This window comes from Ptychodera flava, chromosome 3 (genome assembly GCF_041260155.1).
Source record: "Ptychodera flava strain L36383 chromosome 3, AS_Pfla_20210202, whole genome shotgun sequence".
Taxonomy (NCBI): Eukaryota; Metazoa; Hemichordata; class Enteropneusta; family Ptychoderidae; genus Ptychodera; species Ptychodera flava.
Genome location: NC_091930.1, coordinates 4,875,462 through 4,902,908, shown reverse-complemented (window position 1 = coordinate 4,902,908; position 27,447 = coordinate 4,875,462). Strand labels below are relative to the sequence as shown.

Genomic DNA, 27,447 nt, shown 5'->3' with positions numbered 1-27,447 from the left:
CTAGGTAATTATTTATCAGAGATTCTTAGTGTGAAAGGGGCCGTTTCCTCTCAGCGACCCTGAAACACTGAAATACCTCATTGCTCATGTACTTGTCTCTTCTTGTCATGTGTTACAGCTCGCTTTTTTATCGTGGCATGATTTTTAAGTTTAGAACTGCGTCTTAAAATTCAACGCTTGGTGTTTTTCGTCCTTAATCGTGGACTACAATTTGTTTCGTCGGGGCGTCATCTGTGGTGATTTTTATGTCTGTATAATAACGTGATCCGTTATGTCACTGTAGCAGTGATTTCGTCAGTCACAGTCGCAATCTCATTTTTGTCAGTCTGTCCTCTCGGTCATGGTGACTTCGAAGACGTCAGTTTATTTGGCTTGAGCACTCGGCAGATCTCATTCGCGGCTTACAGATACACCTTGGCATATTACAAAGGGTTTTGATTATACTCGAGGTTTATTGGAATAGAATAAGAATGGGGGCAGATATTTGATGTATAACTTTTGCACCGTGTTACACGAGGTACAACTCTGGTTGCGTGGAAAATAGTGAGACCTTCCCCAATCTTTTGCATGAAAAATAGAGGCCTTGCCCTAAATTAATGACCCCTAACGTCTCTATTTTAATGCCGGTACATATACAAATAAAGTGTTAATTATGATTTTCAGACAATTATTATTAATTCAATACTGCCCCCCGTCCCGGGCCATAGTGAAGGAAAAGAAACTGCACAAAATAATGTCTGATATGAAGCCGATTAAATTATGGTCCGGGAGGGTTGCACATATATCTTTATAGTTTTGACAGAAATGTCCGACAGTTATATCGATTAAATCCCGTCCTGGCCTATGCCTATCAGTCAGTAAATCACCAAATAATGACATAGTAACATGCACAGAGTGATTTTTTAAATAATTACAAAGTAACTTGGACATTTTGGGTTTGCCAAAGTTGTTATGAACACGTGACCCGAAGTGACTAACGTGTGAATGACGACATACTTTATTTAGGTGAAACACTAGATTCAGTTAACCAAGCGTACAATAAACCATAGAAACAATAGAAATTACAGCGACGAGTCAGTGTAGGTACAGCGACACTGGAGATTAGTATAAATTCATCAATCCAAAGCACGCGTGCTTGGAATCGCCCCGGAAAATATAAGTGTTTTATAAGCATCTCTGTGTATTCGAAAAATTTGCCTGTTTACCGAAATTCAAGAGGGGGCGGGGCAGCTGTCCCCCTGCGATGATAAGAAAGAAGGCCGGAATATTATTTAAATTAAGACACGCTGTACCACAAAGTATTCTCATTTTGCACCATATATCATTATTCAACCCATGTAACATATGGCTTAGAAGTATGGGGGAATACATTTTCATCGTATCTAAATCCAATTCATATCGCATAGAAAATGTGTATGCGCAGTATAATATTCTCTGAATTTAGAGAGCAATCTTCACCTTTGTTCTAAAATCTACGTATTCAGGATGTTCATAAGCTCTGCAAGTTGCTAAAACTTTTATGTTTGATTTGCTCCATCAAAATGTTCCTTACTACTTATCATATTATTTTCATATTATCAAGAGTGTTCGCGTTTACATGGGATTGCACAAAAATGCGTATTCACGCATTGGAATTGACTCTCTCTCTACGCATTTCTTTCATTGTTATGCGTTTTCTATTCGCATAGGAAAACAGTAAAATGTTTCCGAAAGCACTCCCCGTGACTGAGCTTTTAGTCCAGTCAATTTAGGGTTTAACCTAGGACTAATTGCAACAGAAATTATTTCTTCACCATGACCTTAAGAAATGTCTCACTAATGACATACTAAAAGTATAGGAAAATCTAAGGGGTGCAAATTGGTTAAATTTGCATATATTCAAATTAGCTATATATTGCCTGTAAAATGACTGCTATACTCACATTTTGGGCATGTAAACTGAATTCAAGTGACTTTTTTCATTGCAACACAATTTAGTAAGGTTCAACAAGTTATTTTCTAAATGTCCCTAACAATAAATATCATGCAAATTACCTAATTTGCATATATTCGCAGTTTTTCCATTATTTCAGACAAAATTAATGTTTAAGCTCATATATAAACAATTTTTTCTCTATTAAATTGTTAAGGTTTTGCAAGAATTATCAATTCCATACCAAAAAATATGAGGTTGACCTAATTTGCATGCTAATTATTTTAATACAAAGGCCTAATTTGCATAATTGAATACGATATGACTACACATACAATAGCTTCCATTGACATTTTCTGGTCTTTCAAAAATGCAATGAATAAAGAAGAGTTTCAGAGCATTACTGTTTAAATAAAGGAATCAGAATACTTTCTTTGGATATTCTTCTTTCTTTTACGACGTTAAGGTTATTCATGAAAAATCATTGGACGTGTTCAATTTTTTTGACATCCATTGTCAATAGTTCAGTCATTTTCTCCTACAACATGTTCGATTGCAGTAAAATTTTTGAAGGAATTTGTTATGCTTTTGGTCACTATTTTCAATGACGATGGAAATATTTAGTTACTAATAAATGGTTCACCACACTTAAAAGTTGTGCCTGTGAATCATCTTTCTCATTATTGAACTATTGATTAGTATAAATACGAACATCATTTGAATCACCATGATGGTGATGGTAATGACAATTGTTATGATGGTCATTATCATATCATAAATTTCTTCCTTTTTCTCCCTGTTCACATCTTCCTGTAGGTTTGTTCATTTGTTTACAGCCTGAATCCTTTCGTTGAAAACAGAAAATCTAGATTTTGTCATTGAGGCTGCTGCAGTTCATTGTAGAACCCATAAAATGGGGAAGGGCAACTCAATGAAAAGATGTGAAGCAAGGGATGATGTAATTGTACCGCGTATCATATCAGATCTTAGATGTGCAAGTATCACTCATGGGGCTGTTTGTGTAATGGACTTTCCATTTGCAGATTATAGACTTTTGAATCATTACCAATAAGATCGATCATTCAAGGAATTGACCGTCTGGCCAATCTGAGGTGAGACTTCCAAAAGTTTGAAAATACAGGATGACCAATATGATAAATTGATGTCAAAAATTGATATCTTAATTGATAAACTCGTTAACATCAGCTTCTGTGATGCAAATCCCTTCACATTTTGGTTTTCTTGTTTCACGGTTATAAAAATAAGAATAAGTAGCTAGACCATGTAAAATTATGAAAGGTATCTAGATTTGCTTTTACAAGACTGATTATCATGTTTGAGGTAACAGATTTTTTTCAGTTTTTCCTTAAATGCTTTGGCTGTATACTGTAAGATCAGACGGGAAATCTCGCTCTTTAGTCCATTATATGACTTTATATTAATTTTCAATTGTTGTCTTCAAGAAATTTAAAAATTTTGAGAAATGCAGTGTCTTTTGATTATCGTAATGTCTTTCAGCTGTTTAAGGAACAGCTTTGCTCATTACATATTTCATGATAATTGGCAGTATAGTATAATAATTGTACCTCTATATCATCATGATCATTATAATTGTATTTCTATATCATTATTATCATAAATTTCTGTACGTGGCATTAACAGGCAAGTTGCACACAGTCAAAAGAATATCTGATTTACCAGTGACCACATAACCTGGTCTTTAATTACATTTTACCAACATTTAAAGTAATACCGGTAAGGGTGAACATAGAAGAAACCATTAGAGCTGAAACACAAATTTTCTTCAGCCTCCCTTAGTACAAAGCGTTTGATATTTGGACTAGCATTTTGGTAGGTATTAAGATAATCTTAGTCCGCCAGAAAGTTCCACATGTTATTGAAACTAACTATACGAATCAATCATTGTTTAGTTTCACAGGGCTTTTCATTCTGTATGCCCTATTAGTATATAATCATTACAATTAGTTAAAATACATAGAAAATAAATAATCATTTCAATTTTTTGTAATGAGCAAAATGTTCATTCAAGTTTGAAAATGATCATCTTTCGACTGGAAGTACTTAAAGTAATAAATAACTTAAACAGGTAGTGTCACTTAATGTAATTTCTTGATTTACTGATAATATAATTAAGTAAAATAAGTTGGAAATATTATAGAAAATTATTTTAATGATCATCATATAGGATTTATGCACATGAGGAATCGTTCAAAAATAGGTAAAAAATATTTAGCAATGTTAGTAAAAAATTCCAATCTCTCTTTACGATATTGTATAACATTTCAAGCTTCATGCAAGTATTACATGTAGAAGAATGTAGGCATTTCCTATAAAATATTTTACAATTAGCCCTGTTGCACAATGTAGATTGTATTAAACTTTGAATATACCTTTCCTTGGACTTTTTAAATATTTATGGTCACTAATTCATGTTCCAATTAGAAAAAGGAAATGACATGGTTGACTTAATGGGCTAATGCAAATAAGAACTTTTTTATTGCTGTAAGATATATTTGAAAACATTGCCTAAACTAAAAACACAAAAATGATCTTACATAGCCATTACAATGTCAGTATCTCTTAAATCACTTTCGTAAATATATTATCAGCACCAGATTTGTATAGCATCTATGACCCATTTACCATTTGGGTAAATTAGCTGTCTTATGCACAACTTCATTAAACTTGGGGTATGTAATTTCCATGACCCTACTAAAATTTACAATGAAGAAATAGTTTTAATGATCTTGCTTGTTTTTTAACATTATATATAGTCATTCATAGGTCAAAGAAAGGGAAAAGTAAAGTGGTAGGAGGGGCACATTGCAGTTATGTAAAATGAGGAATCTTAAATAATATGATTCATTGCCTACACACAAAAAATACATTAAGTCATCCAATTGCTTGAAAAAAATGTCATTTTGCTCAATGTATTTTAAAGAAATATATTAATAGCAACGATTTTATTCTCATGACTGAGTGTAACATTTATTCAGATTATGCACTCTCTCACCTCTTTCTCTTAGAGATTACAAGTCATTTTGTGTGTCGTTCTGGGACCCTCCCGAAATACACAGTGGAAACATACGGTAAACTACTTTTTGTGTAGATTAAATTTAATTTTTTAAGTGAAATCCAGTGAAAAGTGAAACACAGTGGCAGCCATTTTTTAAGTCAAATCCAGTGAAAAGTGAAACACAGTGGCAGCCATACTTGATTTATGCAAATTAGGAATATTTCTTGGGCGATAAAATATATTCAAAAATATTGCCTGGACAAAAAATAAGATAAATGCATACATTACTTGAACATAATGTCGCATTTTTCTCAATTCAATATGCATATTTCTTTTATCAGTGAATATATTGCACCCATTATCCGTTTATATCTATACAAATTAGGTAATGTTATACCTCTTAGATTGTATTGGACTTTTAGTATGTCATTCTAGGACCTCTCTAAAATACACAGAGAAAAAATAATTCTATTGCTGTCAGAAGTAGCTTAAAATAGTTATTAATTAGGGATATACAAAGAAAAGCTAAGTGTTGTGGCGGCCATATTGGATTTTTGCAAATGAGGAATATTTCTATGGCGACAAAATATTTCCATCAACATTGCCTAAACCAAAAACAAGGCAAATAAGCCAAAAACCTGCATAACATATCATGTTTAGCCAATTATGTTTAGCAGAAACATTCTATATATAGCCAAATATTTAAGTAGAAACATTCTATCAGCACCTAGTTTGTAACCATAATCTTTTAACATTTATGCAAATTAGGCATTGTTTACATTTCTAGATTTTACTAGGCTTTTAGTATACCATTGTAGGACCTCTTTGAAATACACAGTGAATAAATTATTCTATAGCTGTCAGAAGTAGCTTAAAAATAGTTATTAATTAGAGAAAAACAAAGAAAAGTGAAGTGTTGTGGCGGCCATATTGGATTTATGCAAATGAGGAATATTTCTATGGCGACAAAATATTTCCATCAACATTGCCTAGACCAAAAACGAGGCAAATAAGCCAAAAACCTGCATAACATATCATGTTTAGCCAAATATGTTTAGCAGAAACATTCTATCAGCACCAAGTTTGTAACCATAACCTTTTTACATCTATTCAAATTAGGCACTGTTTACAATTCTAGATTGTACTAGGCTCTCAGTATGTTATTCTAGGACTTCTCTAAAATACAAATTGAAAACATTTTTCTATTGCTATCAGTAGTAGCTTAAAAATAGTTATTAATTAGAGAAAAACAAGAAAAGTGAAGTGTTGTGGCGGCCATATTGGATTTATGCAAATGAGGAATATTTCTATGGCGACAAAATATTTCCATCAACATTGCCTAGACCAAAAACGAGGCAAATAAGCCAAAAAACCTGTATCAAAATCATGTTTAGCCACATATTATAAGTAAAAACCATCTATCAGCGACAATTTTATACCCATGAGCCCCCTTTACATTTATGCAAATTAGGCACTGTTGCACCCCTTAGATTTTATTATACTTTTAGTATGTTATTTCTAGGACCTTTCCAAAATGCATGGTGAAGAAATAATTTCTGTTGCAATTAGTCCTAGGTTGACCCCTTTTTTGGCTTAGATTGACTGGACTATATTGTGAGAACCAGAGGATATTAGTGCCCGCTTGTCATTAACTTTGTTGCAACGTTTCTGTCAATCACTCATTTGTGTGGAAAATTTCGGATTCTCTGGGCATTGTCTGAAACATTGGCATCGTAGTTAAAAGGCACGTTCTCATATCAACTGTGTCTATGAACTACGTATACGTTGATAATTTTCAGGCGAGCGATAGTTTCTGAAACTTATGACGCAAAGTGAGTGACTGACAGAAATGTTGCAACAAATTAAATGCCAACCGTTCATGATGATCGCATCTCGCTGTCCCCAAATTTGATCAAAGAGTCCGTGAAAAAATGATTCAGAGGATCAATCGAAAGACACTTCTGGGCAACCAAACATGAAGAACACGGAGAAGCGCAGTGAAATTGAACCCATGTCGGAATCCACGACGTATTGTCCTCTTGTCGCCGATACAACAACAGGGGATCAGCGCCAAAGTGAAGCCGTGAGCCGTGATGATAATGCACCGGTTACCAAAAAAATTCCATACACAACCACACCCAGGCTACCAAGAGCAGTGCAAGACTGAATATCCATAGTTACGTTTTGATGTATAAATATAAATGTTTAAATTTCGAACACTGCTAGTGCCTGAATTAGCTGCAATACCTCTAACCTTTGGGTTGCCCGATGTGTTTTGACGGCCGCATGTATACCCTTCGCTGTTACGTTTCAGCATGTTTGAAACACAGCCCAGTTGTTCAAGTTGTTCGTCGAACTTGTTTACATTAAAATAATGTTACATGTACATCGTACAATCCGAATTGGTAGTGTAGATTTATTGAACGGCTCATCGTATTTTGTAGTCAGTTTTTATTCCATCCATCGAGTGCGGAAGTGAATTACGCATGCATACAGCCATTACGCAATTTTAGCACACTATTAAATGAGTATGCCGCACATGTATACATCTGCAGGTCAATCTTCAATATCTTACACAGGTGCAAAAATATAGAACATATTGTTGAATTTTGTTAAAAATCAAACTTCTAGGTGTAAGTTCACAAAAGCCATCTTTTATGAGAATGTCTTGTTCTATGTTAATGTGCTTAAGTACGGAGGTAAAACGAATTCTAGCTGTAATCATCTAACTTTGTGGGATTTTTTACTGTCACAGTTACCATCTTCTCTTCACAAAATTACATGTATATACATCAATACATGTTTCAATACAATGTACATATAGGTTAACAGGCTAGGCTCGACTAGCACAAGACTATATTCGTAGCTTCTTATTGTCAATGTATTCTGCGGAATTTGAATTGTATTACATTTCTTGAATATTAAATAATGCAATAAAATAATGATGAAGATGATGACGATGATGATGATGATGAGGATGATGATGATGATAATTGACTTGGAATTGTCGCCTGAAAAACCAACGTGTCGGTTTTCAACGCGGCGTCGCCTGACCTCATCGGACGACGCGACGATATTATACAAACGAGGCAACTCCACGGGCAACTCGAATTGCCTACCGCGTTGCTCGTCGCGTTGCCTACCGAGGTGCCTCGTGTAACTCGACCATTCGACTGTTAGGTAGCCGTCATTATTTACGGTCTGGCGGGGGTGGGGTGGGGTGGGTTGGAGTAATTTCATCGGAAACTCCGAAATTTCGATGACCCTTGCAAACCATGATGAATTTGAGTAACCCCCCTCTCTAACCCAGAAATTTTGACTGACCCCTCTTAGAAGAGCTAAATACCAATACACGTACTTGTAAAATTTACAAAAATACAGCGATAGTAAAGACCTTTCTAATCCTGATGTACCCTGCTTTATTATTATCGGTTATCTAATGTAAAACTTTGAGGTGAAACAAACTAAATGAAATTCAAAGTGACAACAAAATATAGATATTAAAGCTCGCGCTATAACCAGTATCTAACCACATAGTACTGTTTAATTTGGATGAGTATCATGACTGGGTTTTCACTAGGATATATGGCTGGGCAGAGTTTGAAAGTAAAAGGGGAATAACATGTGCGAGGCTGAGGGGGAAGTGTCAGAGGGGATATTCACGATCTTGCGTGGAAAATTTTGAGAAATTGATTTGTTTAATGGTGCAGCCTGGTGCAATCTGAAAGCCTCAAAGGTGTTTTAATTTGTTTTTAACTAGTAAAACTGTTAGAACGCCCTAAGGGAAGAGTACGGGAGGGGTGTCCCCCTCTCGCATCGAAAATTTTGAGAAATTGATGGGTGCAACCATGGTGCAATTTGAGAGGTGTTTCAATTTATTTTGCTTAAAAAATTGAGTAACCCCCTTCTTCCTCTCCACATTTTGAGCAAACCCCCTTGAAGTTTTCAATTTTTGAGTTACTCCCTCACATGCTTACGATCCCCAGGCCGTAAATAATGACGGCTCCCTTAGGTATACTAGTCCCAGATCGGCCTGAAAATTCTTATAAGGTTCCGTGGTGCATTGCGCACAGTGAACGTTCATAATTATAATAAACTCAATTAAAGGTTTCACCCTGACAGATATTTTCGTGGCCGAATCATAAAATACAACATTCATTTTGAGTTTCATTGATATATGCCAGTCTTGTACGCCAATACGTTGTACAACATAAAATCTCATAATTTGGTTGTTCACTGTACATATACCTACATAGTTTGACACGACCAAAGAAATGCTCTATATATGGATGACCGGGAATAGGCGTAGATCTCTTGCATGGATCGCTCCGGATCACTGTTGTTACTACCAAGAGTATAATCAATATTTTGGTCAAGAGCACCAGCCTGAGGGCATGTGTTGTTAACTTTATTGCACCGAAAATTTGAAATCATCACAAAATACAGTATTTGTACTGTGCGTATGTGCGCTACCAATGGCGTTCGGACGGCTTGCCTGCAAGAGGGCAATGCAATTCAAACCACGTTATATCACAGTTTTTTGGAATGTCACATTGCGGAGTTGCATCCAATCACGAGATCAGTACTGTAGTTGAGGTGTAATATTATTATAGCTTTGTGAATTTTGTGACCTCATACCCTCAGATATATACTGATAATGTATTCAATCATCCATCATTGCTATCAAAGATGTTTTGTACATCTTCAAAGTCAGTGACATCTCAAAAACTATAAAAAAACAGCATTAATATATCCCCGTCCTCCCACAATTGACTCATCAAGCAAACTTTGCGCTCCATCATGTACTCGGCTCCGCCTTGTTGTGCAAATTTTGCTTTCGTCCATTATAAGCTGGGAGGGGTACATTATTGCTTAGATAAATATACGACCTGCTATATTGTTTTTTTAAAAAAAATTAATAAATGACAATACAAACCACCCATTCACATTTAGCTTATCTTTTCAATCTTTAGCCACAAAGTGGACACTGTAAAGAAAAATTCTGTAAGTTTACGTTGCCGCAGGAAGGACAATTCAAAACTGGTGTCACACTTTTATTTAAAACAGCTCTGAAATGTAATACATGCGTAATAAATTCTATAGGAGTCGGCATGCCGTCGCAATGAACGGAATGTAAAGTGTTGTGTCTATTATGGGTTACCATTTGTGATAAGTCTTAAGCTATGTAGGAACTAATGTCGGCTCCCCGCCCGCACCATGTGTTGTAAAGGATACCGCTTACAGTCACATTCATGATGGAAAATATGTTGGCCAAATGCGCTCTACCTTACTCTATCCTAGACTACCTTGGATTCTTAGGGCTACTGTTTCACACAAAATTTGCACGGACAAAATGTCGGCTACACGTCGGCTACCCTCCACTACCTTGTGTCTTGTGGGCTATCGATTTTGAGCATATTCTGGATGGGAAAAAATGTCCGCTACCCTCCGCTACCTTGTCTCCTATATATGGGCTACCGATTTTGACTCCTCCAAACAATCTTTTAGATAAAATAAAGTCTGAAACTTGTCGGCTACCCGTCGCTACCCTCCGCTACCTTGTGTTCTATGGGCTACCGATTTTGAGCATATTCTGGATGGGGAAAAATATCCGCTACCCTCCGCTACCTTGTGTTCTATGGGCTACCGATTTTGAGCATATTCTGAATGGGAAAAAATGTCCGCTACCCTCCGCTACCTTGTGTTCTATGGGCTACCGATTTTGAGCATATTCTGGATGAGAAAAAATGTCCGCTACCCTCCGCTACCTTGTCTCCTATGGGCTACCGATTTTGAGTCCTCCAAACAATCTTTTAGAGAAATAAAGTCTGAAACACGTCGGCTACCCGTCGCTACCCTCCGCTACCTTGTGTTCTATAGGCTACCGATTTTGAGCATATTCTGGTTGGGAAAAAATGTCCGCTACCCTCCGCTACCTTGTCTGCTATGGGCTACCGATTTTGAGCATATTCTGGATGGGAAAAAATGTCCGCTACCCTCCGCTACCTTGTCTCCTATGGGCTACCGATTTTGACTCCTCCAAACAATCTTTTAGATAAAATAAAGTCTGAAACTTGTCGGCTACCCGTCGCTACCCTCCGCTACCTTGTGTTCTATGGGCTACCGATTTTGAGCATATTCTGGATGGGGAAAAATTTCCGCTACCCTCCGCTACCTTGTCTGCTATGGGCTACCGATTTTGAGCATATTCTGGATGGGAAAAATGTCCGCTACCCTCCGCTACCTTGTCTCCTATGGGCTACCGATTTTGACTCCTCCAAACAATCTTTTAGATAAAATAAAGTCTGAAACTTGTCGGCTACCCGTCGCTACCCTCCGCTACCTTGTGTTCTATGGGCTACCGATTTTGAGCATATTCTGGATGAGAAAAAATGTCCGCTACCCTCCGCTACCTTGTCTCCTATGGGCTACCGATTTTGACTCCTCCAAACAATCTTTTAGATAAAATAAAGTCTGAAACTTGTCGGCTACCCGTCGCTACCCTCCGCTACCTTGTGTTCTATGGGCTACCGATTTTGAGCATATTCTGGATGGGAAAAAATGTCCGCTACCCTCCGCTACCTTGTGTTCTATGGGCTACCGATTTTGAGCATATTCTGGATGGGAAAAAATGTCCGCTACCCTCCGCTACCTTGTCTCCTATGGGCTACCGATTTTGACTCCTCCAAACAATCTTTTAGATAAAATAAAGTCTGAAACTTGTCGGCTACCCGTCGCTACCCTCCGCTACCTTGTGTTCTATGGGCTACCGATTTTGAGCATATTCTGGATGGGGAAAAAATGTCCGCTACCCTCCGCTACCTTGTGTTCTATGGGCTACCGATTTTGAGCATATTCTGAATGGGAAAAAATGTCCGCTACCCTCCGCTACCTTGTCTCCTATGGGCTACCGATTTTGACTCCTCCAAACAATCTTTTAGATAAAATAAAGTCTGAAACTTGTCGGCTACCCGTCGCTACCCTCCGCTACCTTGTGTTCTATGGGCTACCGATTTTGAGCATATTCTGGATGGGAAAAAATGTCCGCTACCCTCCGCTACCTTGTGTTCTATGGGCTACCGATTTTGAGCATATTCTGGATGGGAAAAATGTCCGCTACCCTCCGCTACCTTGTCTCCTATGGGCTACCGATTTTGACTCCTCCAAACAATCTTTTAGATAAAATAAAGTCTGAAACTTGTCGGCTACCCGTCGCTACCCTCCGCTACCTTGTGTTCTATGGGCTACCGATTTTGAGCATATTCTGGATGGGAAAAAATGTCCGCTACCCTCCGCTACCTTGTGTTCTATGGGCTACCGATTTTGAGCATATTCTGGATGGGAAAAAATGTCCGCTACCCTCCGCTACCTTGTCTCCTATGGGCTACCGATTTTGACTCCTCCAAACAATCTTTTAGATAAAATAAAGTCTGAAACTTGTCGGCTACCCGTCGCTACCCTCCGCTACCTTGTGTTCTATGGGCTACCGATTTTGAGCATATTCTGGATGGGGAAAAATTTCCGCTACCCTCCGCTACCTTGTCTGCTATGGGCTACCGATTTTGAGCATATTCTGGATGGGAAAAAATGTCCGCTACCCTCCGCTACCTTGTCTCCTATGGGCTACCGATTTTGACTCCTCCAAACAATCTTTTAGATAAAATAAAGTCTGAAACTTGTCGGCTACCCGTCGCTACCCTCCGCTACCTTGTGTTCTATGGGCTACCGATTTCGAGCATATTCTGGATGGGGAAAATGTCCGCTACCTCATAATGCTCAATAAATCTGTAAATGTAATTATATTATTTTAAAAATTTTGGGCAAAGTTGCGATCGTTTAGGAAAAATAAATAAAAACGATTTTAGATTTCTTACTTGTACTAATTTGAATCTCCGGTCAACCAAAAGCATCCCTTTAATTTATGCGTCGTAACCGACACCAATTTATTTGATTACAAATGCTGCACATTTAATTTTACAGGTTTATAGACAATTTGAAAGTAGGTACTCATTTATAAAAAAGTTCCGGCTTTCCATAATGTCAAGTGTAAGATAGAGAAAAAAGTCCGGCTTTTCTATTATGTAATACAATCGTTAAAACTTGTACCAGCGTACTAATACATCATTACGGCTAGAAATCTATTTATTTCAAGATTATTTGGTTTCCGCTACCCCCGATACCGATCGATACGTAGCGGAGACCTCGGCGAAAAAAAAATTGTGCCCCGAATCCTGCATTGTATACAAATCACCTAGCTATCTTTGGACTTTGTGACATTCTGATGGTCCCGTAAACAACTGAGCGGAATGCAGCTGATCTGCGGACGTGAATTCAGCTCGACTAATACATGTCAACGTTGTCAGAGTTTCTCTCATGCTCAAAGTTTTCTTTAAACCTATAGGTTTGGATTGTGTTGTTGTTTCTCGAGTTTAAAATGCAAATCCGGCATGACACTGATGTTCCTAAGCCATGTTTTGACGCGTTCCCCTCGGCAATACTGAGACTTGTATTAAACTACCGTTATACTCTGTAACACGATATAGAATAAACGTTGTTGACAAAAGTGAGACTTAGTTGTGCACCTGTATTTCGTTACACTCGTACATCCACTGATTTTCACATTCAGTAATTACAACAAATCAATTGAATATTCTTGCAAAATGCAGTATTTTAATGACAAAGGAAAAATGTCATCCTATGACATGGCACATCTGAAAGGAAACGTTTGTTGTAAGGTAAATATAATCTTCATGAATAAACTCAATACAACGTTTTTTGGGTTTTTTTTAATAACAAATAGAACAGTTTTTTGGAAACATAATAAGTTTAACAGCAATGCAATGTGAAACGTTTGGGTACGCTTATTATGATGAAAAGCTCAGATGGAAATTATTTACGATGTAAATTAGCTTTGTATCAAACAGCAAAAATACGACGAATTTACCGGTAGAACAGCAAAAGTAGTCGTCTGTTGTGCACACTCGCTGACAAGTTATGTACCGGAAGTAGCTGAATCACATGAGAAAATGAACGTATTTTTATGCACTTTTTCAGCAGTTCCAGAATGCCAAAATATAACTGTTATAGTTTATGCTTGACAAGTCCGCGAGATCATGTACCGGTAAATGCAAACATCAATGAGAGTCATGTGTCTGTCGCGTTCTTCTTCGACGTCCCAGTTTGTAATAGCAAAGCAGCTTCGAACAGTGCATCCATATTTGACATGTGTTGTTCAGCATGACGATCTGTTGCTATCGGGGATGGCTGGTGGCAGCTGGCGTCGGTAGAAATTGCTGCTGCGGCCGTGACTTGTTGAGGTGGTGGTGCCTCAGCTTGAATATCTGTACTACCAGATATTTGACGTAATCAGGCGTCAATCTCATGAGTTGGCATATTTTCGCGCGTTTCCGAAAGCATCACTGATGACGATGTGTTGTGCGGTCGAGACAGACAGTCTACAGGTGTAAACTGCCCGCTCGTTCCGTTTCCTGTATCTTGGAATGTAGCGACTTGGTACGACAGAGATAATCCCATTCCATAATATGGGAAATTTGGGCCTTGAGTTGAAGATACGTGTTGGGAGGATAAAAATGGATGGCGAAACTGTTAGGCATATACATGGTCAGGCAAAAGTTGTGCCGGTGCGCGTGTGTAACCTGGATCTGGAGTTAACGAGGGCTGGAAATGGAAAGGATAAATTGGCGGAGGATAATAAACATGTCGCGGTAACTTTCCCGGCGATTTGCGCGAGCGATACTCTTCAGCTGACGTGGTGCAATGTCATCATCTTCCGACTGCGAAGATTCGACGTTCTCTGCTTCACGATCTGTACAACGCCCAATCACCTTACGGCATTTCCGAATCCTTTCTTGCTTGCGATGTCCACTTGAGCTCGCGCACTCCGTATCGGAGAGGTCCGAAGTTTGATTACTTTTCATTGTTTGCACTGGAGACGCTTTGTGAAAAACGAAATGAAATAAAAGGAGATTAAAATAATCAATAAACAAGCAAATAATAAATTTACACATATTATGAACGACTTTATGTCGCACTGCTCACTACATTCATGAAGTACAATTTATTGTTGAATTCAACTCAAAATGAGTATGTTTACTTACCATAGATAAGAATATCGTATATTTTTGTACATCTTTCCTTTTCCTATATCGAGCATCCGCTGTATTCACTGTTCATGGAGCGCAACTGTTCTTTGATGGCCCTGGAAAATATTGTACGATCATTTTCGGCGTTAGACAGTGCGGGAAGGTTCTTTACTTGGTTATTGAAGGCTTTCCTCAGAATGCTCAGGTCACGTTGAATCTCAGTTTTGCCTGTCGTTGTTCGACGATTGTATTTATCAGGGAAGGCAGGAGGAGCCGTGGGGTGATGGTTGTTGTGAAAACACTGGTAGATCGACTTTGAAAGTCATGCAACTGCTTTAGTTCGTTTTCTTTCGATGTTATTACTTTTGTTAGTTGGCTTTCCCGCTCCTTTAGTTATTTTAGGCGTGCCATGTAGTCATGTTTGTGCTTATCCGATCTTCCGCAGAAAATGTAACCTCTGCAAGGCTCACCGAGTGGACAGCCCTCGCTGTTCCTATTGCCGGTAGCCTTGTGTCCGCGGCGGTTACAAATGTTGCAAGTACTTCTTAGATTAGTTCCCACGGGTTTGGGTTCGGTAACTACTCTGTCCATTTCTTGCTTCTGTGCTATCACTGTCACTTTTTCACTTTTGAGAAATTCTATTTCCTTACACATCTCTTCCTCTTGCTTACCTTTCCATCGTTTGCTTTTAGACTTGACGGTCTCTGACTCATGGTCAAGTTGCAGTTGTTGTCTTGCCCGTATCCGTCTTTCGCCATCTCCGCCTGCACTGTTGTCATTACTAGATTCATCCCGATCTCTTTTTCGGCCTTGTAAAGCCATGGCTGGTGAACACCCTTCGCTGACCATAAGTTTTAATCGAACGAAGTCCGCATTATGAAGTGGTGCAGCGCATCGGTGCATATCTTGAAGATCATATTCATTATCACTGAGAGTGATGACAGTCATCTCATCGTTGACGTATTGTAACTGAAAAGCTTCATTCTTGAGCGATGGTATGTTTTGAGTGATGAAAGACGTCAATTGGGAATATTGTTTGAGTTGTTCTTTGGCGTACACCTGACGGGTTCTGCCGCGGTAAAGTATTTGAAATTTGTACATAATGTTAACTGTGTTCATTTGAAACTTCACTTTGCGAGGGTGAAACCGCTCAGCTAACTACATGGAAGTTTTGCCGCCAAGAAGTCGTGTACCCACTCATTGGCCGTCCTCTATGGAAGATACCACTCATTCACAAACTTGCAGCGAACATCATGCACATTTTATCAAAATTCGATGAGCAGTAAATGAGACCAAAAGTGTAGTTTAAAGAAATATTTTTATTTATCAGTGAAGTTTCACTCCACTGTCTATGGAGTAGTGTATGATTTTATCACGGATATTATTATCTTCACTCGTTTTGAATCCCACCAAGCAACAAGCAGCCACCCCTATACTGAATTACTCAAACCCAGATAAGCTTTATTGCAACATCTCAAAGTGTCTGCAGCTGACTGAAACATAAAACGATATCGCAGACAAGTCGACAAAGTCACTGGCGAATTACAAAGGGAAATAGCAATATGTCTCGCAATATAGCTGAGTACTTTACTAATTAGGTGTCCAGTTTCCAGTCGCGCTCGCTGTAAATAACTCTGAACTATAGCTATCTGTCGCTAGCACGGTGAAAGTTATGTCCACCGATGGCTGACTTGCTTTGGCATCGGGACAGCACGAGACAATGATTGACACGTTCACGTGACCGAATTAGTATGTTTGGTTGGTGGAGATACCATTCCATGTATCAAATTTTAGCTTGATGGGATTTATGAGTGAAAGTATCTCCTTGGCGACGGACCGCTTTACTCTTTAAACGAAAGTAATCCGCGTAAGGAAAACACAAATTGCGACAAAATTCATGCAATTTGTTACGATAATTTTGATCCATCTACGTCAAAAGAAAAATAAGAAGATTGTTCATGTGATAAATATATAATCCCATGGTATTTTTCTCTGTTTGACGTCATCGTATACGAGTGTTTTTCGCGGAGCAGTACAACTTCGAGCTCGTGTTTTTCGCGGAGCCGCAAAACTTATCGCCTTTGGCTCGAAGTTGTACGGCTCCACGAAAAACACTCGTATACGATGACGTAAAACAGAAATATACAATGGGATTATGTATAATTATAACACGCCACATGCTCATTCCGTGTCGCGATTCAACAGAACACGTCACGTGACGAGAAAATAGATAGCCTCGTCCCCACAAAATCGACAAAAGTGACGTCAGAGGGTATTTTTTGAAAGCTAGCGAAATAGTTCTGACCAAATTTGTAAAAGTGCCCGGTCACGTGACCGTAGTGTCGTCTGCAGCTTTGCAACAATGGCGGGTGACTAGAACGTGATGTGCGTCCAGGATATGTGACGACACATTCTCTAAAACAGATTTTGTTTTGCACAATACGTAAAAAATAGTTCATGACAAAATTCAATCAAAACGGCAAATATTTGTTCATTGCTTTCACTGCAAATCTTTGATATTTTGCTTATTTTTATCAGAATGTTTCAAGATTTGGCAATCAGCTTATTAGAGAGTTGTTATAAGGCTGACACAAAGATGTCGGAGTTGATATTGGTGCGCACTCTGCCTGAATGGGGTAGTACAACATGCTTGTCCATTGCATATTCGGCAAAACTCATGAATTTTATGAAATGTGATTGCTGCCAGAGAAAACTTAATGACGTCTGGATGGGTAACTTGATGATATATTCATTGAAGCAGAAGTTGACTGTAAGTATTCTTTCATTCAATGTAGCCAAAAATTTAAGTTTTTAAGCGTTTTAATCCGGGAAAACAAAACGTTTTCCTTGATTTGCTGCTTCACTGAGCACTTGTAATAAAGCATTGAAAAAGTAAGTAGTACGGCAACCAAAGAGGCCCACTAAATCTCGCTTTGAATTACACAACATCTTGGCGACGGACCACTTTTATATGGGGTGCAACAAACTGTATATATATATATATATATATATATATATATATATATATATATATATATATATATATATATATATATATATATATATATATATATATATATATATATATATATATATATATATATACATATATATGTGTGTGTGTGTGTGTGATGATACATGTCTGTATTACGGACGCCCTTCGTAAAAGCCTTAATGTTCGTCACTTATAGGTGTCCGTAATAACTCAGAGAGAGAGAGAGAGAGAGAGAGAGAGAGAGAGAGAGAGAGAGAGAGAGAGAGAGAGGATTTTACCCTATCCCGAAAGGGAAGCGAACCCGGACGCCCGATTCTAAAGCCTCTTTCTCTTACCAGTACGCCAAGCGGACTTGTCTGCAGCTGTCAGTTGAATGTTTATCTTGAACTTGACACTGAATTTCTAACCATGTATTATATAATAAATGAATAAAATAAATTAATAATGATAATAATAATAATAATATAGTAATAATATTTAACTATTTACAAACGCACTACATATAATTCTCAGTGCGCTTTACACATTTAAATCGATAAAGATACCAGCAAAGCAAGACAAAAAACATTAAGTATAAAAAAATCAAATTAGGTAAAAATGTACATGGTTAAAAACGATGAAAATTTCTGCAGATTAAAAACAGTCAAAGTAAAAAAAATGATTACAATTCTACGGATTAATCACCAGTAAACGTTAAACTAAATCACGCATCAACGGTTACTGAAAACTGGTGACCCTTCCAATACAGAAAAAAATAGTGCTTTCAATAAGGAGAGTCTTGAAATTACGCTTATGAATGACATCTAAATAACAAGTACATGGTGTTAATGGACTAAAATATTATCTCTTTACGAATCATTTTACTGTTTACCCTAAACCTTACATTGACCCTAACACTAGGCCACCAATAATATTTGTCTCTTTTCCATTTTTGTCTTTTTTACTCAAAAACCGGGTTGCATCGAAAGTTACACACATCTTCAGTTTCATATTTTACGGGTAGATTGTGTGTTAGATAGTTACTAATACCTTTATCACCAACATATGAATACACTACATAAGGCTGTTTGAATCTTAGACAGTGTCTATGCTATGTCAAAACAAAGTTGAAACTGTTTGAAAATAAAGATAGTAAATGACTTCCTTTAAAATTAATTTTTAAAGAAGGGGGTAATTGTCCGGCTAGTAAATGTCTTGTGTGGTGTGTCCAAGTGGTAGAATGTCCGGTGGTAAATAGCGGGGAGTAAATGGTAGGTGCCAATGTCCGGGGACTAAATGTCTGAGGGGTAACTCTCCTGTTATAAATACGCCTCGTGGCCATGCGTTACCAGAAACACATCATACTCCTCGGCCAACCGCCTCGGGAAATAGCGATGTGTTTCTGGTAACGCATGGCCCCTCGGGGCAATAGACGGGCGCTATAGCCCTCATGACTAGGTAATAGATGTTTAATATATATATATATATATATATATATATATATATATATATATATATATATATATATATATATATATATATATATAATTTACAAACGGAGAAAAATTCTTATCGGATTATACATTTATCACATTTATCACATGAACAGTCTTCCTATTTTTCTTTTGATGTGGATGGATCAAATTTACGACCTTGGTGAGCCCAAAACCTTCCGTTCGATGACATACAAATTGTACCTCGTGTAATGCTTGTAGTCACAATGCTCTCCATCGGTGTTAATTCGTCAATCCTGTTTTGTTGTCCTAGTCAAATTTCGATCATACATCAAAAACACTGCACGCCAGAGTTGGGTGAACTTGTGATATTTTTAAAAGCCATGGCACTCTTACAACGAGAACTAGCATTTCGACCGCGTGTCTGCGTAATATATATGTAAATATTCTGAATAACTCAAAATACTATGGCTATCCGTCGCTTGGGCGTTGAAAGCTATGTCTCCCGATGGCCGACTTGCCTTGGCGTCGGTCCAGCGCGAGACATTGAATTGACTGACACATTCACGGGAACGAATCCGTACGTCTGATAGGGAAGATACCTTTCGATGTATCCAAAGTTCAATTTGATCGGATTTATGAATGGAAGTATACATTTAAACATTCGCACATCTCCTGGGTGACGGCCGCTTTACTCATTAAATGAAAGTAATCCGCGTAAATAAAATACAAAATAGCGACAAAAGTCATGCAATTTATGACAATCAGTTTGATACATCCACATCTAAAGAAAAAGAAGAAGACTGTTCATGTGGAAAATATATAATCCAATGGAATTTTTCTCTGCTTGACGTCATCGTATAACCATTCCGCTAATGCGCATGTCAGTTTTAGGGAGTTGACTCTCTGTTATCTGAGAGTAGTTCTCAAAGCAAAATACACGAGTTTGCTAAGTCATTCTGTCAAAAATCTCTATCATCACCAACATTTACATGTATAGCGCAAAACCTGTTGAAATAACTAGCGCATAACGTATTACAAAGACGCCTGAAGCATGCACAATAGAGGTCAACAAGGTGAGAACATAGACCAGTCTCCATTCCAAAATCTCTATCAAAGAACGTTTTTTTTACATAAACAATTCCATAGGCCCAAGCAAGTACAAAAGTTACGTGGATAAGTAAGTTACAAGTTTGAAGAGAGGGCATAGAAGTGAATTTTGATCGAGGATTAAAGAAACACAATCGAAACAGAAAGAAAACAAACGGGAGAACATGTCAAATACGAGTTATTCTTAAGTTCAATAAAACATTTCAACTGAAACGTAAAATGCAAATCGTCAATAAAAATAAAAAATGCAACGACTTAAGTGTTAAAAAAAATGAAGATCCAAACGACAATTAGTTCATTTCTGAAATCAAAACAATTTGAAATTCAACGTAAAAGCGACAAATAATTTAAGTTTCGAGACGAAAGTGAATTTAACTCTAAAGAATGTGCCAAGTGGAAAGCGACGTAGTCATGATTGAAAATAGAATTAAATAATGAAAACAAAAACGATTTATCATACAAATCAAATTACAAGTCCTTGCGTCCTTGGTCTCTGAAAAGTAGTCTACGTGTCCATTTCGATGTTAGCCTTTCATTGTTCCACCAAATGCTCCTAAATTGTTAAAGACTTCCTTTCTTCATGGTAAATGCGAAGGTGTCGAATTAGAGCATCAAAATGCGAGAGTTACCATGCCAAAATTCCCCGACACAAACGCTGTTGATTAGAAATCATTTCCATATGAAAAGATACCTCACTTGAGGTGTGAACTGACTGTCAATCGGTGATTGCTCTACAAATATCACGGGTGATGTCATATTCACAAATATTGTGATCTTTTGTTCTACTTTATCGGTAGTTTATTTACTCTATAGGGAGTCGTAAGCCATAGACAGTCGAGAAACAGGATGGGAAACTGCGGTATTTCCTTTGAACGAACTGTGCTGGAATAAATTACATTGGATTTGTATACCCATTGATAAAACAATGCAATTACCATCCAACAGTCGTACAATCTCGCAAAACATGCTTGCATGCCTTACATTCAGTGTGTCCTGTCGTAGCAGAGAATTAATGCCATTCTGAAGGAAAGCAATGTTTCTTTGTCACGTCTAGGAATAAATCAATCTTTAGGATAAGGCAATCAGACTTCAATCGGAAAGACAACTTTATGCTGCAAATAAGTTCAATGATGTTTTTTCACTGCGAACTCCCAGATGTCGAGCAGCGCGTATCGCCCAGCTGATAATCGGTAGTTTCCCATCCTCTTTCTCTACTGTCTATGCGTAAGCCATTACTTCGGTAACGCGGAAATATTCCGCGTTCAGGGGATTAGCCTAGATACATGGTTTGTGCCGGCCAATCCCCTCATGACTGAATATGACTTTACAATTAGATGAAGATTTTGTTTGAGAATCTGGTATTTATATTTTTTTCTCTTTCATACAGTTTTTCCTTGGAATTTTTCTGCCTATTTGTCGATGTATGTCGTTTCGTGTTAAAGGACCACCCAGAACGGAACGTTCTGCAAACAACTCAAACTATCCTAGTACCACATTTCAAGAAAGGCGATTAAATTTTGAGAGTAAAGACGTACCCTTCCCGGAGGCAATAAGATACTACTATACTGCACCAATTACCAAATTTGTATATAACTTGGTAAGAACATGTTATGATTGATGTAGAATTGAACATCATTTCATTAAATACTCATATTTGTTTTAAAAAGATTGCATTTACTAATTCGTTTCCCAGAGATACGTTAAAATGCAAAACACTGTTTTGAAAACACCCTGCACTAAACAAATTTGCAAAGTAGTCACTGATGAATATGTTACAACATTCTCGTCTTACATCGGTTGTAAAAACATTCAATACACTAATCGCAATGCAAAGAAATCTTTGTTGTTCTAATGATAAGATGAAATTCCTGAAAATTACGTCATATTTACCCGTGAGGCTCTATGTGTGATTCAGGTCTCATACCTCATATTGTTGGTATTGTATGCCATCTTTCTATTGGCCGATTTGAGGCCAAGTGAAGAAGCAGACGCCCCGAGTATAATCGAATTGATTGTTATTTTATGGGTCTGTACTTTGGTTGTTGAAGAAATCAGACAGGTAGGTGTACATATGTATTTTCCGCATGCTATTTACATATTATACTTTCTCTCTACGGCTTAGTGTTAAAGTACGTTGAGGGTCGACGTTTATATTTAGATTGAAATGTGATTCAATAATAAAGTTCCTTAATATAAATTGAACATTATTTGATAAGAGAATCCAGTAAAAAGCTCTTTAGCCCTTGATTAAGTAAAGCATCTGAAATCACTCCAGAACAAAGTTATCGTGCAATACTTTTACCTTCTTTGCTATGAATAAAGTTGTGCCAAACAATTATATAGTCAATAAGAGAATTCACCATTGCTATGGATTTTGGTTAAAGTACGATCTTATAACGCGCACACTGCTCTATTTTTCTTCCACAGCTGCTCGTCCGTAAACCGAAATCGTTAAAACAAAAAGCAATCAGTTGGTCTAATGATGTGTGGAACCGATTTGACTTTGCCATGTATGCGCTGTTTGCATTGTCCGTTGCGCTACGCTTTCTCCTTTCCCCGTGTGAATTTGCCGTTGCAAGAGTGATGTACAGCCTAACCTTCATCTTGTTCTCTGTTCGTTTGCTGCCCTTGGGTTTTGTTTTCGAAGGAATCGGACCAAAGATAATCATGATTAGTAGAATGGTAAGCGACTTTTTCTATGAGTAATTAAGTCTTCCATCGGATTCGAAGTTGCAACGTACGGCACCAACTCACCTACGAAAGACATCACAGTTAAAACTGCTCACCGAATCCTCACTCTTAAACAGAGTGATTCAATATTTTTGTACTTCGCAACTCCTTCACACTCTGTAGAGTTCATCCACCAATCAATTATTAATGTTCAGGCATATATAGCGCTAAAATCAAAAAACTGTGTTTTGTTTTGAGACGCTTAATGGCTGAACCACATTTTATGCTCTGGAAAACATGGACGTTTCACACGCAATCACATACTTGTTATCACACATCGCACACAAACTTTATCAAAGCAATGAATATATCGCTTTACTGTGCGAAAGACAGCCTCGGGGACGACAGTGTCGGAAATTACTATTATGTTAATGAAGAACACTGTTGTATGTGTCGTAAAGTAAAGGTGTTCAGAGAAAATTGGTAACTTATGCACGTATATCTATCTTTTTTTGCACACAATACGTGATTATAAAAATAATGAAATAAATTTATATGAAATAATTTCTTTTCCATTGCAGATGAAAGATCTCGGTTTATTCTTATATATACTGGTGATATTCATTACCAGTTTTGGCATTGCTAACGATGCTATCTTGAATCCCAACGGAGACCTCTCTTCTAACTTGATTTTTCGGTCTGTATACAAACCTTACTGGCGGCTTTACGGCGAACTGCTTTTGGAAGAAGATGAAGATACACAAGGTACTTTATTTAATGTTTCCAAAATTACGTTTATTGATTTTTCTTAGTTTTGTACATTATGTTATTTTATTTTTGCCCGTTTTAACTTTCTCTAGGCGAAACATATTTACCTAAAACTGTTTTAATAATAAAGATGCTGCACAGATTAATTATCGCTCGCCTCAGTGCTCCCAACAATGTCCATACAAAAGGTTTGATGTGCCCTATTCTTCTCTGCTATTAAAGAACTGGTTGGAAATACAACTTCGTTTCAAGATCATAGACTTTTGACTGGGTGCCCTGTAGTTGACGAGCAGCAATGGGTGGCGCCAACTCTAACTGCAATCTACATGCTGATTTCCAATATCTTACTCGTCAATTTACTCATTGCCATGTTCAGGTAACGTACATCGCAAAGGGTGCCATTGGAATGCCAAAGACAAATGATCGTCCATTAAGTAAAGGAGAGATATTCGTATTCTGATAATGTCGTTGATTAATATTTATCTGAAATTTTGGGTGATCGACAGGCGATACCAATAATGGCAATTGTTTGAAGCACACCCGTCAAACATACTTGGTTTTAGCATTCAGCGAATTCGAGATTTTGACGGATAATTTGATAGAGCTACTGTACGTAAAATAGAACCTCTTTGCTTTCCGCCATACGATAGGAAAATTAAAAAAGACAATTATTGTTATCATTTGGGAACTGTTTAAGAATTAAAGCAGACATTTGGAAGTTATAGATTTTTGCAAGTCATTTGCGAAAAATAAATGAATTCTTTCTGTCTCTTTTCTACCAGCTACACATTCCAAAGCGTGCAAGACAACGCAGAATTATATTGGAAGTTTTATCGTTTTGGATTGATTAGTGAATATCACGACAGACCAACACTGGCGCCACCACTCATCATCTTCAATCATATGTATCGTTTCATTATTCACCTAAAGAAGTGTAAGTAATATGATCTTTAGTTAGTATTTTGTACAAATTTTGCCGTTCATCCTGAATATTAAACTTATATAGGAAATCAGAAAGCAACATACACTGTTCTATTATGCAATATGTTTGGAAGTTTTTCTCGTGGTGTCGCTTCTATCTGCCATGAAACGTAAATTACTTTCTAAGGTCAAAGTTCACCCGACTGTGACACAGTTTTACTTTCGATATGAAAGATATGTAATGTGATCGCCAGAACAACTTTCATACGCCTATGTAGTGTAAAATTTGTAGTACATGGAAGCACCGATGTACCAGTCAACTTTTCGAAAATAATATAATTTTGAACTCTGAATGTGGTCTTTTCCGGTAACAGGTGTGTCTTGTAAGAAAGTCAAGGAATCGTCTTCTCTACGTAAGTTTTATAATGTAACGATATCCGGTAAAGTATTTGTCTATCTATGTGTCAATCACCGCTTTGATTTTATATAATATAGTATCTATTTTAATGAAAGGTTTCCCAAGCTGACATTGACCAATGTAGGGACCTTGCAATACTAAGTACTTGTATCGGTAGTTAACAAAACACTAATCTAAGCCATCGATAACTATAAAACCCAAAGAATTAACTGTTCTTATTTTTTCTGTGTGATATACATTTCACACATTTCTGTTGATTCTAATTGTTTTCATTTAATGGTTCCAGACCAAGGCCGATAATTGCAAATTTCGTACTCATGTCGTGCAAGACTACAGATACTCTGACAAAATGCTCTGCAATGTACTAGTGGATCTCACAACATACTTTAATATGCACAATTATAAGCAGAGTGAGTTTCGTTAATATTGAGCTTCATATGTGCTTGCATGTTGCATAGGTGTTGAGTTGGAAAAGCGTGACGATGAAGCGTTGAACCTGTTTGAGAAGAAACACTTACAGAATTATTTCATCAAGAAAAACAAACAACATATAGACGCTACTGAGAAAAGGTACTTTCGCGTCTAAACTTCCACTTCAATCTAGTCACAGTCTCTCTCATGGTTTTTATCCACGTACCCTATCCATCCACACATCTGCCAACGATTAAATCAACCATCCGTACAACGCCTCTAACTAAATCCAACCACTATCCTTTAAATAACGGATTGTGTAAATAAAATGCGCTTGATAACCCACAAACGCAATCTCTTAACATCTTTCTGATCTACTTTGTATCTGTGCTTTCACCAAAATACTTCCTATTTACTGGCCGTCTTCTCGCAAGAACTAGTTCAATTGAGGATGGTCAATGTCATTGACATTAAATACAATCTGTGACCAGTTTGTACAATTCAAGTCAAAACCTCTTCACATATGAAATCACTTGCCTGATATCTTTAAATTTCTATGATTTCTTAAATTTTCATATTGCGTATATTCGAACCGATTCTATCAATTTTTTGGTTAGAACCTATTCCCTTAAACATATTTCAGGTTATAAATGTCAAATATAAGGGTTCCTAGATATGACCTAGGCCTCATTCTCAGATGTTGAAACTCTGAAGCTCTCTCGATCAGTTAATATCGTGGCTATTTATTTATTTTCGGTTTATTCGGCCATTCGAAGTCGTTTAATAGTCTATGTATAATTATATGTTGTTTAAAATCAGTGGCATATCTGGTTCATCAGGGAGTCACATTTTATTTACTTGCCGTGTGCTGATTCAGTTTTTTCTATGCCATATTGTTCTGAAATTACTGTGCTTAATCTGATAATGGTCAACATTCTGCACGTTCTGTGACCTAATATTAGATAGAATAAGATAATTTCCTCTCAGTTTCAACCAAGACAAGTTAGTGAGACCGTCAAAAGTTCAAAGCTTCAAAATTATTCAACCCAAGCAGGGTATCACCAAAACATGAGAGAAATGTTTGATACTTAGTGTTTATCATTCTTGGAAGCACTTTCGGTATTATTCTATTTTCACGTGTCTCATTTCCGTTTTTCAACACCAGAGTTGATAAAGTAATAAATGAAATTGGAGAATGTAAAAGCGGCAGCCAAGCTCGTCTTGAAAAGGTTGAAGAAGGACTTCTCAAAGTGGAAAAGACGATGGAAGAACGATTTCTCAAAGTGGAAAAGACGATGGATAATATGGAAAAGAATGTAGGAGAGATTTTGAAAATAATGAAGCTGAAGTAATCGAAGATGGCGCATGCAAGTTGTTGTAATATTATAAATTGCCAATCTACTCAATGCTTCCCTATCAGCACAAAGTACGATTGAGACTAACACTATGAGAAATATTTTTGAAAAATGAGATTTGCTGATTTTCACAAATTTTGAAGCAAAATAAATGAAAATCAAAGGAAAACCACTCATTTTCTTGTTTTTTTCAGTGCAAAAGTTTGAACTGTGCAGCCAACTCCACATTAATCGGCGTTTTTGATACAAAAATATTTACAGTGTAGATTTGTTAACATCAGCTGCATAGTAAGATCTTGATTTTTCTCTCTTGC

The 27,447-nt window shown here is 37.3% G+C and overlaps 1 protein-coding gene across 1 annotated transcript in view; it reads left to right on the top strand.

The window, feature by feature from the left end:
• LOC139130301 (transient receptor potential cation channel subfamily M member 2-like) overlaps nucleotides 1-27,207 on the top strand; it is a 97,332-nt gene extending 70,125 nt beyond the window's left edge. The window contains exons 15-24 of the mRNA XM_070696055.1: nucleotides 17,591-17,822; nucleotides 21,978-22,187; nucleotides 22,506-22,649; nucleotides 23,018-23,272; nucleotides 23,842-24,025; nucleotides 24,251-24,404; nucleotides 24,811-24,962; nucleotides 25,324-25,362; nucleotides 25,826-25,937; nucleotides 26,944-27,207. Of these exons, the coding sequence (XP_070552156.1) occupies nucleotides 17,591-17,822; nucleotides 21,978-22,187; nucleotides 22,506-22,649; nucleotides 23,018-23,272; nucleotides 23,842-24,025; nucleotides 24,251-24,404; nucleotides 24,811-24,962; nucleotides 25,324-25,362; nucleotides 25,826-25,937; nucleotides 26,944-27,130 (1,669 nt within the window). The 3' untranslated portion in view covers nucleotides 27,131-27,207. The remainder of the gene's footprint in view (nucleotides 1-17,590; nucleotides 17,823-21,977; nucleotides 22,188-22,505; nucleotides 22,650-23,017; nucleotides 23,273-23,841; nucleotides 24,026-24,250; nucleotides 24,405-24,810; nucleotides 24,963-25,323; nucleotides 25,363-25,825; nucleotides 25,938-26,943) is intronic.
• The last annotated feature ends 240 nt before the right edge of the window (nucleotides 27,208-27,447 follow it).